Below are 18885 nucleotides of genomic sequence, written 5' to 3'. Positions count from 1 at the left end.
AGCCTATTTAACCCGTTTAATAATTCTGAATATGACCTATTTAATCTATTTCAACCTATTTAACCCATGCAATTTGTTTCTTATAAATGAGTTGAGATGATTTGTATAGTTATTTTGGAAAATGCTAGGGTGCACCCTAAATATGTACACTAGTGTAAATGAGTTTTTTTGTGTTTTGTTTTTAAATATTTTTTAAACATCCTTAAGTATTTAGAAAAAATAATAATAAATAAATAAATAAAATATATGAGTGCCCCATTTGGTGCAAATATTTGGCAGTTATACTATAAGTTTTTATTTATTTTTTTAACCCAATTAATATACTTTCACATGTAAATCAAGGATAACAATATAAAAAATCATTCGCAATCACAATGAGTTGATTGGAAGTCCTGTGGGTTGACCTGCGATTAACCAATTTATTAAACATGTTTGATCGGGTCAAGTCTATTTGGACCCAAATATATTTATATTAAACATAAATTTGCTAATTTCGTGTTGTGTTTGTATCAGATTCACACGTGTCATGAAATGGCAACCATAATCTAGATTTAATATGATGTATTATGTTGTGTCATGACATCGTGATCATATTTAAGAAATCAATTCACAATCTAATGAAGTGTAATCTTGTAATGCTCACTTTTCTATATACCGTGAGATCCAACCGTTGAATCATGCTCAGACTTGATATTTTTAAAATACGTGTTGCCGTAAAATATGTGATCAAAATACAATTTTGATTATATTTAACAAGATAGATCTAACTATACTTTGATTAACTAAAATTTGATAAGTAAAGAATATTAAGAGTCTTAGACTTGGTTTGGATAGAGAGATGCTTTCATTTTATTCCATCTCATGTTATATCTCATATAATTTAATCTCAATATCCAAACATCATAACTATAAACACTTTTCAATTTCAAATTTTTAATTTTTTCATCTAATTATTATATAACTACTATAACTTTTTCAAACTTCCAAACAAAACACAAAAAATTAATTCAAAATTTTCAAATTCTAAAATAAAAATAATATTAAAAAAATTGTATTATAACAATATTTTAACTTTATAATATTTTTATTCATTTCTTTCCCTCTCATTTTTCAAAATCCCTTAAACTATTTTAATTCAAACTATTTCTAACTCATTTCATTTCAACTCAAATATCTTACTACTATTTACAAATCATCTCAACTCACTATTCAAATTAGACCTTAATAACATTATGACACCAATTCATCTTAGATTTAGAAAATTCCAATTAGAAAAAAGAGTAATGTTATATATAGTCATAGAGAACGTAAGCGCTATGCAGTCACTTTGCAAAAGAATGGAGTCTACTATTAAAAAATTAATTTATTTCATGTGGGTCCTGTATTTATTCATTTTTATCAAAATAATTATATGGTACTTGTGCACTCATAACTACAACTATCATTTCTCTATTAAAAAAAAACCTTATAATTTAACTAGTGTTTGGAAACTTAATATTACTATGGAATCTATATCGATTAGAAGTATCTATGACAAAATCAACTCTAATAGACAATTGTGAAATATATCTGTTTATTTTGCAGTGAAAAAAAAAATCAAGAATCTTCTTTTTAATCACACTTAAACATAAAATATTCTAGAACAAAATACTTGATAATATATTATGGATTTATACGAATTAAGGATTTATGAACAATGAGATCATTTTTTGTTAGTGAAAATATTGCAAGTGACTAGCAGTTGAATACAGTAAATTTTAAGCATTTATGTTTTACTTTCGCAGATAAAGTATAATCTCTTCAAATGATATATAAAAAAAAAAGAAAAAGAAAAAATAATATAATTTTAAAAGAATTTTACAATCATTTTCATACAACACACCACACATAATTTTTTTAAAATTTATATTTCACTTTTGCAACTACAGTATAATCTCTTCAAAAGATATATAAATAAAAAAAGAAAAGAAAAATGTTATTATTTTAAAAACATTTTATTCATCATCTTCACACTACACACCACACATCACATAATTTTTTTAATTTTTTTTTTATCTTACTAAATATGTAATGTATGGATGATAAGTAGAAGTACTAAATTAATTTAAGAAAAATAAAATTAAATAAAATTTAAAATAAGTATAGCGTAAGGTATGTAAAGATAATGAATAGCAAACCTCTTAATTTGAAGATTCTTATATCTACCTACAATATTTATCAAAAGAGCGAAGCTATTCTACCGCCTCCCATTGACCGATTCCTCTTACCGCTAGACTATAATTATTTACTCATATTTTTATTCATATTTTTTTTTATGATTTTAAAATATTTTTAAAAAATATAAAAATAATATCAATATACTAATTATCACTTTCTTAACTATTAAATAAAAAATAAAAAAAATAAAATATAAGAAGTGTCAAAATGAGGTGTCAAAATACCATTTCTTTAACCAAAATGAATTACACACTAACATATAAGTAATTTAGGGATGGTAATATGTTATACGACCCGTTAATTCAATACGAACATGACATGAAAATAGTGGATTAGGATTTAGTCTTAACGGGTTTGAGTAAAAATGGGTTGATCCGTTAAGATACGATTGCTTAATGTGTTGATAATGAGTCAACCTGTTTTGACACGTTATAATCAGTTATGACACGTTAGAAAAGTTAAAATTAAAATTATACCCTCATATTTAAAAGTAAAATTGTTAGAATTTCAATTTCGATATTTTTATTATCTAGATTGTAATTTTAAACTTGTAGTTAGCTTTATAATTTTTGTAGATATTATGATTTTAATATTTATATAAAATTTTACTAAATTTAATAAGGTCAAATGTGTTAATTTTGTGCATATTCAACCCATTTACATAAAAAATTTAAAATGAATCATATTATGTTCTGTTAACTTATTTACTAATAAGATAAAATAGGTTGATACGACACGACCTGTTATGTTAATATGTCGTGTTTAGATTTGAAATTTTGACACGATAAATTTAATAAATCGGATAAGAATTGACTTATATATTATAATATACATATTTTAACTCGACACAAATACGACCTATTAATACAATTTAACATCGCTAAAGCAATTATTCTAATTTTCGTACACTTTAAGAACTTACGAGTAGTAGTTCCTACAAATAAATGACAGTGCCACGTGTGTGCTTTTATATCAAATTAGAGAGAGAGCATTTTTTCTTAATTTGAAAGAAATCAGAAAACCATGCGATGTGATTTCATTTCATCCTCCCCCTGTAAAGCGCACCCACTAACCGAGCCGAGCAAAAGGCAAATTAGAGAGAGAGCATTTTTTCTTAATTTGAAAGAAATCAGAAAACCATGCGATGTGATTTCATTTCATCCTCTCTCTGTAAAGCGCACCCACTAACCGAGCCGAGCAAAAGGCGGGGCTGTTCGTTGTCATATTCTTACTTGCGCGCTCCCGCTCCTAAAAAGGCTTTCAATTTCCTTAGAACACAGGCCTACACGTGTCTCTCTCCGGGGTTTTGTGTGTATTTTTTTTTCTGTTCCTCTCACGAATATACACGTAAACGAAAAGCGATACCTTTCCCACCGCCTATTCTCTCTCTGTTCTCCGACTCCATACCATCTCATGGCCGAGTCCTCCCCGCACAACCATCACCCCCGCGAGAGCTCTTCCGGTTGCTCCTCGGACATCTCCGTAGATCTCGAACCTCATCCTGCCGCAGTCGACGGCCATGTGGTTGTGTCATATTCTGACGAGGGTACGGTTGACACCAAGACGCCAATGCCACTCTCTTCTCTGCAGTGCCCTTTTTCTCATTCACCTTTCTTCCCTGTTTCCGATGTCATTTCCCCTCGCGTCTGTTGCTTTATCCGTTCATTAGTTACAGATTCTCATAAATTGTGGGAAGGGTGGGTTTGTAACTGATGGGAGGGCCAACGTATTATTTATTAACATTTTGATTTATGGATGTGCATTTAGGGATTCTTGGGAGTAATTCATCAACACAGTGTTTGCCTGGGAAAGGCGTGATGGTTAAAAGATCAGATGCAATTTCAAATTCCAGTGAAATTAGTAACTGCAAACGGAACCAGAAGCTAGGAAGGTTCGCAGTTAAGTTTTCCGACGAGAAAACTCCAGTCAAGAAGAAGGTTTGGCGTAATAAGAATAATATTAGCTCCTGATTTTTACCATGTCGAACCATGCACATTTTGTTTATCTTAATCAGGAATTTGTAATTAAACCAAAGATCTGGACTTAGTTTTTGGAGCGATGCGAGGCTGCCGCCCAGCAAGGACCGCTGGGCGTGCCGCGCACAAATTTGTCTTTTTATTTTTTTCTTCTTCTCATTTTCATATTTTTTTTAACATATTTAAAGATTTAAAAAAAATAAAAAAATACATCAATACATTACTAATCATTAAGTAAAAATAAAAAATGAAAAAAATTTAAAAACATACGATCAAAACGAGAAGATACTAACATTTTCCTAATTTTTGTGGATAGGTTTACCGAACTTGACTCTGTACTGCTTCCTGAAAACACAATGCTCATAAATGTCAAGCTTTTCCTGTGTCTAATCACAAATCAAGCCCTGTTTCGCCGAAGTTGTTATTATACCAAAGATCTTGGCTTAGTTTTTGTGGATAGGTTTACCGAACTTGACTCTAGACTGCCTCCTGAAAACAAAATGCTCATAAAAGTCAAATATTTCCTGCTGTCTATTAGCAAATCACACCCTGTTTGGTTGAAGTTTGACATTCCTTTTTACTCTGGAGCATCTAATATGACACAACAATTTATATGGCCAAAAAAAGAATATATAGGCTTTTAATATTTATTCTACATACACTTTGGACTCCCTTGGTCAGAGTATTTTGAATTCAGATGAAGTCATTAAAGTCTGCCAAGGCTGTTTATTTATGATATAACCTGTAGAAAAAGCTTTTGTACCATCTATAAAATATCAAAAAAATACTTTTAAGTGGAAAAATCCCTGATCCAAATATAATGTTAGAATTTAGTTGATTGTGGCTGATTATATACACATACATACATTATATGTACGTATGCATTTCTGCTTCTATGTGCTGAAGTTTTCTCAATATGTGGTTTAAAAGTTCATGGCTTTGTGTGTTAAGTCATATTTGGGAACGGAGATTTCTTAAAAATGCAAACAATTTTAGACGAAAATGACTTTCACAAAACTCAAAAAAACAGTTTCACAAAAGTTTTCTTCCCAAACATTTTTTCAACCGGCCGCATCATTTTTTCAAACCCCAATAAAAATATCTCTAAAAAGCTTTCTCAATCCAAACATAATTTTAGGGGATCCCATCACTTTCACCCCCATAAAATCCATCTTTAAAAATTTCCTTAAAAACATATATAGTTTTCAAAAACATCTTACATCCAAACATACTCCTGCATCATGTTTTGACATTGACAACACTTGAAAATCCTGCAGCTTAAATGGCTAAAACAAGTGGCCATGATTAAGAAGGATGGGACTGTACAATTTGAAATTCCAGGAAATCTTAAATCCCAAAGCTTTGATTTTTGTACTGGAGTTGTTCAAGCTCCTGCTACTGATACAGAACCCAGTGAAGAAGTTGAAAATATACCTCCACTGCAAATTGTGATGCTTATTGTTGGAACAAGAGGAGATGTACAACCATTTGTTGCCATTGGAAAATGTTTGCAGGTTATTTTCATTTTCTGCTTTTGTTAGTCCTTAAAACGAATCTCTTTTGTAGAATTCATTGGGAAAAGAAGTAAAAAAGCTATCCTCTGCTTCTATTCAACTGGCTCTTAGAGCACATGGTGTCGTGCAGTGCTGTGCATGATGCATCTACACATGTGACGTTAATTAAGTTTTTTGCCTAGTACTTTGCACATGTTGTGGCTGATTACTGGGATCACAGATCACAGTCTTGAATATTTGCTGTCTCACAAATGTAGAAAGAGCATGAACAATAGAAATGGAATCTTTTATTACTTTTGGCTTGGGGAGGAATAGGGATTTAAAATGTTGCTGCCATTTTAGTTGAAATTGTGACTCTTCTCAGTGGAGCTCAAGAGCGGGTAAGGGTTTTTTAGGGATACTGTTTAGATTTTGACATGTTTAGGACCCTCTTACCCCACTCAATACCCGTTGAATTGGTTCATTTTTTTTTTCCATGCCTTAAGTCTTCTCGAGAATTTTTTGTTATTCATAAATTATTTCTTCTTCTGCTTACTATTTTACAGATGCATGTGGCATTCTTGAATCTTGAACCTACGACTTCATCCTCTACCCTATTCTTACGGGGAAAGGAGGTGCCATTTGAGCTAGATCTTATCAGAGTTTTACGCTAGGATAAACCTCAGCCACATGGGATTATTTAATCAAGTATTCATGTCATAATGCATTCAGTTCAATTTATTTTCTTCAATGAATAAGTCACTTAAACAGTCCAAAATTTAAGGATCACGGCTGACCTTATTTTTCAATTTCAGTGCCATATGGATAGGTTTACTCTTTATTCTCTCTGCCGTTCTTTTATCCTTCTCTTCTTTATTCTTGTACTCTTCTTTTGTTCTTATACTGTGCAAGTTGCATATTGCTTGTTTTAAACCATAAAGCTGCTCCTTGTTGATTGTTTTGTATTCCAGACTTTCTAAAGTTTTTTATAATAATTTAGATGTTCTACCATCTTAGGCATACAGATGCTCCAGACTTTCAAAAGTTTTATATAATAATTTAGATAATTTGTTACTGGCTTCTTAATCTGCTATGATGTACTCTTGACTATCCACTAAATCTATTGCAAGCTTGTAGAACATCTGTATGCCTAACATGTCTTTACCAAGGTAGGCTGGGCATTTGGAATACATGGTCTATTCATATGTTTATGCATATTTCCTTGTATTTATAGTTGACAAGATTATTGAATTTTAATGTGAGTTGTGCAATATGGTTTCTTAGTTGTAATCATTTGTAGTGGAGAATAGGTTGCATATGCAAAGTAAATGGAAACTTATGTTTTATTGCAAATCAGAATCACATTCTCTATTGGTAATGTGAACTCATGAAAACTTTGCTTGTAGGGGTGTGGCCATAGGGTTAGACTAGCAACTCATGCTAATTTCAAAGATTTTGTCCTGACTGCTGGGCTGGAGTTCTTTCCTTTAGGCGGAGATCCAAAAGTTCTTGCTGGTTGTAAGTGTTAAAATGCTACTTTCTTGTAAAGCTACTGTTTTCGACATGATCTCCTACTATTGATCCATCATATATTAATGGTTCGGATAATAATTATAGCATTGATATTATAAAGGCACTCTATCTTGTTACTTTTTATTCCTAGCAGAGACATTGGAAATATTTTACCTGATAAAAGTAATGGAAAACCTGGTTTCTTTTGTCTACCTTTTGTCTACATTTTTTGTCCGGCTTTCTTTCCTCGAGGAGAGAAGGCTCGAGTCCACCAAAGAGAGAAGATGCCAGTTGAGGACTAAAACTATCTTTCCCTGTGGAAGTTATCAACATTTGCAAAAGTAAATTTGGCATTAACTGTAATGCCCGTCCTTGTGGTGGGACTTTTAGAAAAATGATTTTAGAAAATAAGACGGGAATTATTGACTTTTTAAAGCCTTTCTTTATCTCCCCATGATATTAAAGACTCTACAGTTAGGATTTAAAATTCTCATTTACAAGCTAAGAGAGAGTTTGGTTGCAGAAATATTTATTTTAAATACAAGTCCTTTTACAAAAATATTTTTTCATAAATTACACAAAAATGGTCTAGGCTTTCGTCGTCTTCATTTCATTCCCAAGTGGCGCACACTTAAAAACAAAATGAGTCGAATACTCAGTAAGTGCTACTTCATGCCATAAAAATATAAAAACATTAGTTTTCGTTTATGCATTCTCACTCACATACATACTTTACGTAAAACGTTTTTTTTTTTCATTAAAACATTACAAAGTGGGGTTCTTCTTTTAGAAATGGTTTTCATTTCATAAAACTAAAACCTTTCAAGCATGCACTTATTCTTATTACTTTCCTTTGGCCGGTGCACACTATTACGTCCTGAGTATTGATGTTAGTAGTCTTTTGGAACTGATTTCGCTTGTTGCCGCGGGTTGGGAATCCCTCAGTCTAGGGGTAGCACTGGGTGCACTATCAGTACTACTTATCCAGCATTGTATTCTACCTAGTCCTTTGGTACCATCATTCATCGGTTGTGGCCATTACATACTTTCATACAATAAAGAGAAATCCTTAGCACTGTCCGTCCAAGGTTCTTCATATAACAGCCTGCCAATCACAAAGTGACACCTAGGCTTTCCACAATAGCTATCCTGTATATGCACTACATCAAATTGGCAGAAAATAAATTGGCAGCCCTAGCCTCTCACGATCTCAGTGGCCCCTTCGCATCCCTTTGAAGCTCATCCCCTCTCGCGATCTTAGCCTCATGCAGCCCCTTCGCACCCGCCTCGAAGCTCAGCCCCTTCGCACCCCCCTCGACAACGCTGAGCCTTCGCATCCCTCTCAAACGGCTAAAATTGAAAGTAATCAATACTAAACACCATAAAGTTGAAGCAAGAACAAATTGGACAAGAAAGCTTTAAAAAAAACATGGAGCACCCACTAAATAATGATGAGCAAAGACTAATTCCAAGAAATATACCAATCTTAAGTCTACACACTCTCCAAACCCAGCTAAACAAATCCAAAACCATGAAAACCCACTAAACCACTTACAATTCTCTGATTGTAATCCCGAAGCTGAGCTCAGGATCCACAACCCATGCTCCAAAAACTCAGACCCATCTCCTTTCTTCCCATCCAAACCTGATTGCGATTGCCGTTGGTTCGAGCCACTATCGGGGTTCAGAGTCTCAAGCTTGAAATTGCCACCACCGCCACCATTTCCGAATCCCTCAAAGGGCTTGTTCATGGGGTGAAACTCTATTCTCCTGCGAAACAAAGCCAGGGATCCATTTGCTGAATCACATGGGGGATTCGATTGGATTTTGGATCACATACTAGTTCCTAAGCTGTCAGGCATTACACTCTCTAAATTGGATTTAAAAGCTATGGAGTTTTATAGGTTTTTTCTTCTATACGTATATGTATACAGCTCAGAAACGCTACTGATTGTTTGTTCTGTAGGGGGTTCTGGGGGAAAGTTTTGAGAAAGCAGAGGCTTTTCAGCTTTTGTGAAAGAGAAAGAACTGAACTTGCGTAGTGGGCGATGGACTAGTGGTGCGAAATCGGCGTGGGTGAATGACTAAGATGGTGGGCAACACCAAGGAAGGCAATGGATGCTTGGTGTCAGATTGGTGGCAGTGGAAGCTGCTTTTTTATCATGCGGCGGTGAAACTGGAAGCACAAATCAGTTTTCCTATAGTTAACGATTGGATTTCCTTTTTTTTTTTTTTTTTTCCTTTTGTTTCCCATGTGAACGAGTTTATTTAGAGTTTGGTGTAATATCTGAGGTGGCAGCATATAAGTGGAATGCTATTGAACAAAGAAAAATAGCCCGACCGCTTAGAAGCGGTTCTGTACAATAAACATTCATTCATTTTAATCCTTTCCTTTCATTTTCTTTCATTCCTTAGGTGCATCAGGTCATTACATAAAACATCTTTTTCAAGACTTAAAAATTCATCATTCTTTTCATGGAACATACATATAATAAATACCACGTATAGCATCCAAGCACATGTATAAAACTATTATTGGGTGTGTAAAAATGGGCTATCAAAGAGGGCCAATACATGCATATACTTTAAACCTTTATATCTTAGCATAGATTCATAAAACATTTCGTTCTAATAAAATCATTTCTCTTCTTTTCATTTCATAAAACACATTTTCATAAAAGCATTTATAAAACATTAATTTTCATTTTCATACTTTTAGACAAATCTAAAAGAGCATGAACGTAGTACTTATCTGGACTCCATGCTAAGCACATTTTGTCCAGTATGTTAATGTGCGTGTCAGTTGGCGACCTACATTCATGCACAACCTCATGTCATTTCCTTTATATTTAAAAGAATGCTAAATGTAAACTTGCATGATAAAGCTATCTCTAAACTCTTAGTCCATTCTATTCCACATGACCTTAATCTCTCATTGGTTCTTGACTTGGACTTCCTCCACTTAGACTAGTCATTGTCCAATTAATCTCCTTTAATGATTTACTCGTATGCTCCATGACATTCCTACTTGTACAAACTTACACCTCTAGGTATTCCAACTATCCATTCATTTACTTTACACATGTCATCTTCAAATCCTCAAGGTATAACCATTTTCATAAATCTTAAGCCTAGACTATGAATCTAGAAATCGCAATCTCATTCTCTGACTAACAAAGTGAGCTTCCATGCTTCACTTTAAATTTCTAACCATTATTCATGAGCCTATAACTTAGTCCCAACTCACCATACAACCCAACTGCAATCACAATACTAGTTTTTTAAATAACATCCTTCCCCTGTACATAATCCAAACTGTCAAAACATATGGGAAAGATCTTGATGATTTCATTGGTGCACAAACATATACATACACTACATACAATTGACACTTATACCCTTACACACTAATACTAATTACAAACATGTACTCTAACTCTCCCCCTCAAGCTGGGGCATATATATCATATAAACCCAGCTTGAAACAAATAAGTTTTGACCGACTCCAACACAAAGATTTAGTAAATACATCTAAAAGTTGATCGGTTGACTTCACGAAAGGTGTAGCAATGTCACCACTGAGTATCTTATATAGAATGAATTAACAATCAATCTCTATATGTTTAGCCCTATAATGGAACATAGGATTAGAGGCAATATGTACTGCGGCATGATTATAACAAAATAACTAGAGAGGGGCAGGAGCTGGAAATCCAATCTCTTGAAGGATGTGTTGCAACCATGTTAGCTCACTAGTAGTGTGAGGCATTGCCCTGTATTCAGCTTCTATACTAGATTGATCTACTATTGCTTGTTTCTTACTCTTCCATGTAACCAAGTTACCTCCTACAAATGTACAATATCCAATAGAAGATCTTCTATGTGAAGGCGATCCTACCCAATCAGCATCTGAAAAGGCTTCAACTGTAAGATGTCCATTTGGTCGATACAGTAATCCAAGACTAGGTGCTCGCTTAAGATAATGAAGCATATGAATTACAACATCCCAATCTGAGACCCTAGGTGTTTTTTAAAACTGACTCAATACACTCACTGCATAAGAGATGTCTAGTCTAGTGATAGTGAAATAATTCAATTTCCCAACAAGTTTTTGATACCTTTCTGGATCTCCAAACAACTTCCCTTCCTTTTTCAAGAATTTACGATTTGGGTCCATAGGGGTGCCAATAGGTCATGCACCCACTATGCCGGTTTCTTCCAGTAGATCAAGTACATATTTCCTTTGAGATAGGTTGATAACCTCTTTGGATCTACTTACTTCACTTCTAAGGAAATATCTAAGCTTGCCCAGGTCTTTTGTTAGAAATGGATCATGTAAACATTGTTTTAGCCTAGCAATTCTCGCTGAGTCACTCCTAGTAATTACAATATCATTCACATACACTATCAACAAAATGTGACCTGCATCACTTTGTAGGTGAAATACTGAATGATTTGATTGGCACCTATGGAGACCAAATGCCAATACAACTTCCCAAACCATGCTTGAGGAGATTATTTCAAACCATATAATACTTTTTTTTAACTTGCATACAGTACCTCGATACTCCTTATGAGCAACAAACCCAGGTGGTTGCTCTATATAAACTTCTTCATGTAACTCACCATGCAAAAATGCATTTTTAACATCTAACTAAAATAAAGGCTAGTCTAAATTAGCTACAAGAGAGATCAACACTCGAACAGAGGAGATTTTATCAGCCGTGGAGAAAGTCTTCTCGTAATCAATGCCATATATTTGAGTGTAAGCCTTAGCAACCAAGTGGGCTTTCAGATGTTCCAGCGAACCATCAGGATGAAATTTGGTTGTATATATCCATTTATAGCCAACAAGTTGCTTACCAGGTAGTAGTGGAACAAGATCCCATGTCTCATTATGGTGAAGGGCATCCATTTCATTTTTTATAGTTTTCCTCCATTTTGGATCAGATAAAGTATCTTGAACTGTCTTAGAAATAGAAAGTTTTGCAAGTTGAGAGGTAAAACAAAAGAATGAAGGAGATAAGGCATGATATGAGACAAATTGTCTAATCGGATGTTGAGTAACACAAGATCGAGTACCTTTGCGGAGAGCAATAGGTGGAGAGTTTGAAGTACTAAGTAACTTAGGATCCGAAGATGGAGACACGGTTGGTGAAGGCATGAAGCCACTAGCCGCAAGCGACGCGAGTAAACCTGTAAGGGAACTGGGGGAGGGGAAGGATCAGCAACGGAATCAAGAGGAGGATCGACAACATGAGGAAAAAGTGTAAAGAGTATGTAATGGTAGAGAATCACACTAAACACTTGAAACTGTGTCAGAGAAATAGGGTATGGACTCAAAGAAGGTAACATAAGCACTCGTGAAGTAGCATCTAAGAACATGACTATAACAACGACATCCTTTTTGAGTCCGAGAATAACCTAAAAAAACACTTGGTAGAACGCGGATCAAGTTTATCAAATTCTGGGCCAAGGTTATGAACATAGCAAACACCTCCAAAGATTTTTATAGAAAGGGTAAATGGTGGAAATGAAGGAAACAAGATGGAGAAAGGAGATGAACCATCGAGATCTAATGAAGACATATGGTTGATAAGGTGACAAGCAGTAAGAACACCATCACTCCAAAATTGTTTAGGAACATACATGTGTAGTAAAAGTTTTCGGGTTACATATAACAAATGACGATTTTTGTGTTTAGCCACCCCATTCTCTTGGGGTGTATAAGAACATAAAGTTTGATGAACAATTCCTTTGCTACTTTAGTAAGTAGCAAATGCCCCAGATAGATATTCTCTAGCATTATCAGAACGCAAAACCTTAACCCCTTAGTTAAATTGAGTTTTAATTTCTTTCCAAAACACTTTCAATATGGAAAGAAGTTCAGATCTTGCCTTCATCAGAAACACCCATGTTACACAAGAGTGGTCATCAATAAATGTTAAAAATATTGAAATGTGTTTGATTCAATGTTAATTGGTCCCCGTATATCAAAGTGAACCAACTCAAAACGACATGAGGCTTGTTTATCAACTCGAGGTATAAACGACACAGGATGATGTTTACTAATTTGACATGCTTCATAAGGAAAGGGAGTCCCATTTCCTAGATTCCTGACCTAACGCTTCAAAAGGGAAAGAGAGGGGTGACCAAGACGACAATGCCATTCATAAGCAAATGATGAGGATGTAAGGGTTCGAGTGGATGATTGTTTAACATCAAGATAATACAGGCTACCAGCTTCATGCCCCATACTAATCTTGTTTCCTGTCTTGAGATCCTGAAAGACACATGAAGAGGGATAAAAGGTCACTGAACATTGAAGACTTTGAGTAATTTTATTGATGGACAACAAACTAAAGGGACAATTAGGAGCATATAGAACAGATGACAAGGATATAGAGTTAGTGAGCTTAGTAGATCCAATGCTTGTAACTTTAGCAAGAGAACTATTAGTGCGAGTAAAACGTCAACATGAAACTTGTGACCAATAAAGAGAAAAGAGCGGTTGGTCACAATCTCTCCTCCTAAAAATTCTGCCCTTGGAATTTGCTTACACTTGATATGAACCCGTTGATGCTGATCCCCTCATTGTCTTCATGCTTCCATACACGTTCACTGCTTCCCTCACTCCTTGCATATCACTCGCATCTAATTATTGTATATTTTAACTGCCCAATGCTTATAGTTTTGGGGAAAAAATAATGGGCTTCTGGTTTTTCCTTGAAAGTATTGATTTAAAAAAACTCATAGGCCATTGGTGTATAAATGGTCAATTATAGATTTCAATTTAGTGCTTGCCAGGGGTAAAAAAAAGGAATTGTTCAGGTCTTGAATCATGAGACGAGCTTTGCCAATGAGCTTTAGTGCAAATGTCACTGAGTCCCTTTTAAGAAAAGTAGTTGAGGATGGAGTCATAGGTTAAAGATTTCCTGAGTGCATGTATAACTCATGAATCATAGATTTCAGAATGTCCCCTCCTTCCTCCCTTTCCTTTTGACTTTCTTGTTTACTTCAAATACATTTATGTCATTTCTGCAGATATGGTTAAGAATAAAGGTTTCTTACCATCAGACCCTTCAGAAATATCTATCCAGCGAAATCAAATCAAGGAAATCATGTTCTCTTTACTTCCTGCATGCACGGAATTGGATCCTGATTCCAAAATTCCGTTTAAAGCAGATGCAATAATTGCAAATCCCCCAGCATATGGTTAGGTTCCATCACTAATTCTTAAATCCCTTTTCTGAAGATTAGAGTTCTCTTATCACACAATTCCATTGATCGTTTTTTCTCTGATTCTTTTTTTCTTTTTTATCAAATTTATTAATATATTTTGAGTGTATTGATATTGCAATAGTCGTTTGTTTGAAGTTCAATATGCTATCACTTTATGTGAAGTATTTCCTCAACAGCTCTAACATGGATTTCTCACTTAAATCAACGTGCTATTTTTTGCTGTTTCTATGTTGCTTATTGTTGGATTTTTCAGTTGATCTTTCATTTTATCCCTTTTCTTACCTCATTGAGAGCAAAAAAGATCTGTTGAAAATGAGAGAAATTTTGAAGACATATGATAGTGGAAGAACCTAAGGCTTCATTTTATTACTACCCTTTACCACTTTGGTGGCAGTTCTCATCAGGCGTATTTGTAGTATACTTCCTGTGTACTGTGATTATGCCTATGCATTTGCTTGATTATTAATAAAATTTGTTTTATCAAAAAGTCGAGAACAGCTAATTTAGAGCTTCATTAAGGCACCGGCTGTGTGGGCTAAGCCCACTACCATTCAGAGGTGTCTGAGGGAAACTAAGACCCAACTGCTAGTGAAGTAGGGAGAAAAACAAAGACAAAAAACTAGACACAATCACAAAATACAATAGAATTTCACTATAGCTCAGCACCTTCTAGAATAGGGACAGGTATCCTTTTTCTCTGACACTTCTGTTTGCAATTTGCATATATGGGTGCATGTAATTGAAGCCATATGATTCACAAGAATTGAAGGACTTCTCAGTTAACTACTTAATTATATGATTTGGAGTCTGTTTATGTTTAGATAGTTCTTATTGGTGATAATAACAGATGTGTACAGGACAGCGTGACTTTTTAAGTGGGTCCAACTATTAAACCTGCTTGAAGTAAAAGCTTGTTTGCTTCATAAAAACTGGAATTCAAAGCCATTCTGCAGTATGTTTTTCTTCTCATGTTTTAGACCAGTCTACTTTTGTTAGCTTGTACGTGTGCTTAAGGCCATGTTCTATACATTGTCAAAATGTAGAAATAATGATAATTTTCCTTCCTGTTTAGGCTGTTGCCAAAGAAAGTTTATTTTCTATACATTGATTGCAGGCATTTAATTAGCTTTTGACAGGTTCAAATACTTTTTCAGGACATACACATGTTGCGGAGGCGCTAAAAGTGCCACTTCATGTATTTTTCACAATGCCATGGACGTAAGTCTTGTTTTCTTTTGCTGCAGACAAACATTTTAATCTATGTACGCTTTCTTTATTTTGGTATTAAATATTTCTCAGTGAAACATGATAGGACAAGCTATATAGTTGCGAAAGACAGTTGTTCTCTTTCATTCTTACATATATATCTGTATGTAATAACTGTATGTAACAACTTTACTGGGAATATTCGCATGAGTTCATGACATTGGACTCCTGTTTTTCGTTTCAGCCCTACGAGTGAATTCCCTCACCCCCTATCTCGAGTGAGACAACAAATTTTATATAGAGTGAGTTTCTGTTGATCATCATTTAGTTTTATTTTTCTTCAAGTAATTCTCCTTGCAATATAATGATATATAAGATGGGTTTCTTTTTGCAGCTTTCTTATCAAATTGTTGATTCGATGATTTGGCTTGGAATAAGGGATATCGTTAACGAGTTTAGGAAAAGAAAATTAGGTATAAGGCCTGTTACATATCTAAGTGGGTCCTATAGCTCCCCTCTTGATGTCCCCTATGGATATATATGGAGTCCTCAACTTGTTCCAAAACCAAAAGGTGATATTTTCACGTTTCCATTAGATTTCTATTTGATTTTGTGCTAGTATTGGTACTTCATTTTTGCAGAAAATTCATAAATCATTATTTTTGATAGGTAATCAAGCTATTTTGCAAGTTATTAAATAATTAATAAAAAAGAAGTTAAGAATGCCACAGTTCAACGGCAGTATAACTATTTTCTTTTTAACTTGAAATTTAAATATAATATCTAATGTTACGTTAATGTTATTCTAAAATGTCTAATTGGCTGAATTTAAATTGTTTGTATATTTGTTGGGATATATGAAATCGTTGCTAACATTTTTAGATTGAATGGATGTATTGTAAATGGTGCCATATCTCATCAAAATTTGATTCCATGGTTGCTTAGTAATTTCTTTGGTGCTCAATACTGCACTTCTTTATATACTCCAATCAACAATTTTGACAGCATAATTTGACACCTTATCATGTCATTGTTAAAACTTAATGAATATGATGGCTATCTGGGATGTTTTGTATTTTTATTGGACTCCTCAAAATTTTTGGATAAATGTTCTGGGTAACATTACTTTATTTATCTTGCATCATCCCACTGGATTAAAGATGGTGCGGGCTGGTGACAATTTGAAGGCCTTCCCAATTGGTAAACTTAAGGGTCACTTTTGTTATGCCATTGTTTGTCATCATCGGTGTGTATAACTTTCCTGGAAAAGCTACCTTTTGGCAACATTCGACTATCCCTTGTCACTTAGTTTTATGATTTCCAGACCTTATTTGCCTCACTTTGGATTGTGTGGCCATACCTTATTAGTTCGTTGGTTTTGTCGGTTGCATTTCTTTTTTTTTTTAAATGAATGTGGCCCTATTTTCTTGACATTTCTGTGTCCTTGTGTACTCTTAAAACTACTAGGTGGAATTATAGACAATGTAGTTTAGGTGTTCTGTTGTCACTGCACTATTTTGGTTTGTATTTACTAATATGTACATGAACATAGAGAGCCCCTAAAGTCTAGACACGAGGGCATGAGTGTTCTGATAATTTTACTGTTCGCTTGGCTAGTAAGGTGAGTTTCCTTTGTATTGGTGTCCAAATGAGCCCACAGAAGTCTCGTATATATTGCAGCCATATATTTAAACTAAAGTCATTGTAGTTTTGCCACTTCCCCTTTCCATGTTGGTTTGTTCTTGAAACATCAGAATGCATGTTTAAAAAACAGCCGACGGTTTTTTTACTTTTATTCATGGGTTGAAATCTAAATGCAATAACAGAAAAAAGATATTCTGATTCATATACATGAATCAGAATGCTCCACTCCTCTTTCATTCGTCTTCACTATTCTTTAACTGTAACACCCCCTTCCCAGTGTTAGGAATGCTACTAACAGAACTTTTACAAATGAGCCAGGTACAAAAGATTTTGTAGCATTTAAAACAATTCAAAATCTTCGTTAATAAAAAGCACGGTAGCACTTGTTGAAAAACCATAGTCTTGGGCTATTCATACAAGTTCCATAACCAATAAATAAACTTCTCACTTCAATACAAAACTGTCTGTTCAGTCTCAATCTTCATGAGCTACTCCTGACCTGTGGACTCATCATCATATATTTCTTCACCTGGACAGTCAAAACATAAAAACAAGAGTGTGAATATGCACTAAACAATACATCACAAAGTAAACATAATCATGACTTAATGAAGCTTTTGCATTTAACCATCATGCATATCTTAAAAATCTTTCATACATCACATTACATAAAAACCATTAACATTCACACAATTTTCCCCATGTGCAAGGGTTTGGAACCAATTACAAAATCAATAAAATGATGGATATAACTAGGCGCACCATCGAAGCATCCTGATCAAAAGCTATCCAGAAAGAGTAGGGAATGCAATCTTGAGGGTAGGATTTCTGCACCAAATCTTGTGCCAAAATCGGATCCTAGATCCCTCACCAACCACAAATCTATACTAACTAACAAACAAAATCCCCCCATTCTTATTGTTTTTCCGCAATTGCACACCATGCACTTTTCACTTCATTAGAGAGCCCCCCCCCCCCCCCCCCCACAACCAACAAAGCGCGGTTCTTGACCCTTTTACTTAGGATTAGTCATGTTACTGCCATAACCATCTATCAAGAAGTGCCAACTAAAAATCCTCAACTTTACTTTCGGACCTTGAACCTTCCACGTATAATATTGGGGAGCAAACCTGATCCCAACTAAATAAGTGGAACCTGGCCTCCTCCCCAATTACTCCCCACAAGAAAGCACAAAAACTCTTCTCAATTCAATATGCCACACCTGCAGACAAAGGAAATAATGATAGAAAATATGTAGAAAGGTTAGAAAATTGCACTTAATCAAAGTGATTCTTCCCCCTTTTGACAAATATATCCTTTTCCGGACTGCCAACCTTCTCAATCTTCTCAATGAAGCCATCCCAAATTGCCTTCAACTTATAACCAGCTCCTAGGGGAAGACCAAGGTATTTCATCGCAGAGAAGATACCTTGCATCCCATGATACCAGCCAGTCCTCTTATATTATGCATGAAACTTACTGGGACCATCTTGGATTTCTCAAGATTCACCTTTTAGGCTGGAAACAGCTTAAAAAGAAAGAAAGTAGAACTGGACAAATATAGCCTTGGTCTGAATCACAAAAAAGCAATGCAT

The 18885-nt window shown here is 34.6% G+C and overlaps 1 protein-coding gene across 4 annotated transcripts in view; it reads left to right on the top strand.

Moving 5' to 3' along the window:
• The first annotated feature begins 3436 nt into the window (after positions 1 to 3436).
• Positions 3437 to 18885, top strand: part of LOC122315163 (sterol 3-beta-glucosyltransferase UGT80A2-like) — a 34275-nt gene continuing 18826 nt past the window's right edge. For 2 of the 4 annotated variants that reach the window (XR_006243953.1, XM_043130947.1), the window contains exons 1-8: positions 3437 to 3763; positions 3985 to 4154; positions 5471 to 5707; positions 7093 to 7204; positions 14243 to 14413; positions 15577 to 15658; positions 15891 to 15948; positions 16041 to 16218. Coding sequence is in view for 3 of the 4 variants with exons in the window: in XM_043130947.1 (XP_042986881.1) it covers positions 3631 to 3763; positions 3985 to 4154; positions 5471 to 5707; positions 7093 to 7204; positions 14243 to 14413; positions 15577 to 15658; positions 15891 to 15948; positions 16041 to 16218 (1141 nt within the window). In the remaining variant the exon portion in view is untranslated. The remainder of the gene's footprint in view (positions 3764 to 3984; positions 4155 to 5470; positions 5708 to 7092; positions 7205 to 14242; positions 14414 to 15576; positions 15659 to 15890; positions 15949 to 16040; positions 16219 to 18885) is intronic. The other 2 variants (XM_043130948.1, XM_043130949.1) reach the window with 2 other exon arrangements.

The sequence above is a fragment of the Carya illinoinensis genome, chromosome 7 (genome assembly GCF_018687715.1).
Source record: "Carya illinoinensis cultivar Pawnee chromosome 7, C.illinoinensisPawnee_v1, whole genome shotgun sequence".
Taxonomy (NCBI): Eukaryota; Viridiplantae; Streptophyta; class Magnoliopsida; order Fagales; family Juglandaceae; genus Carya; species Carya illinoinensis.
This window is presented reverse-complemented; position numbering and strand designations above follow the sequence as displayed.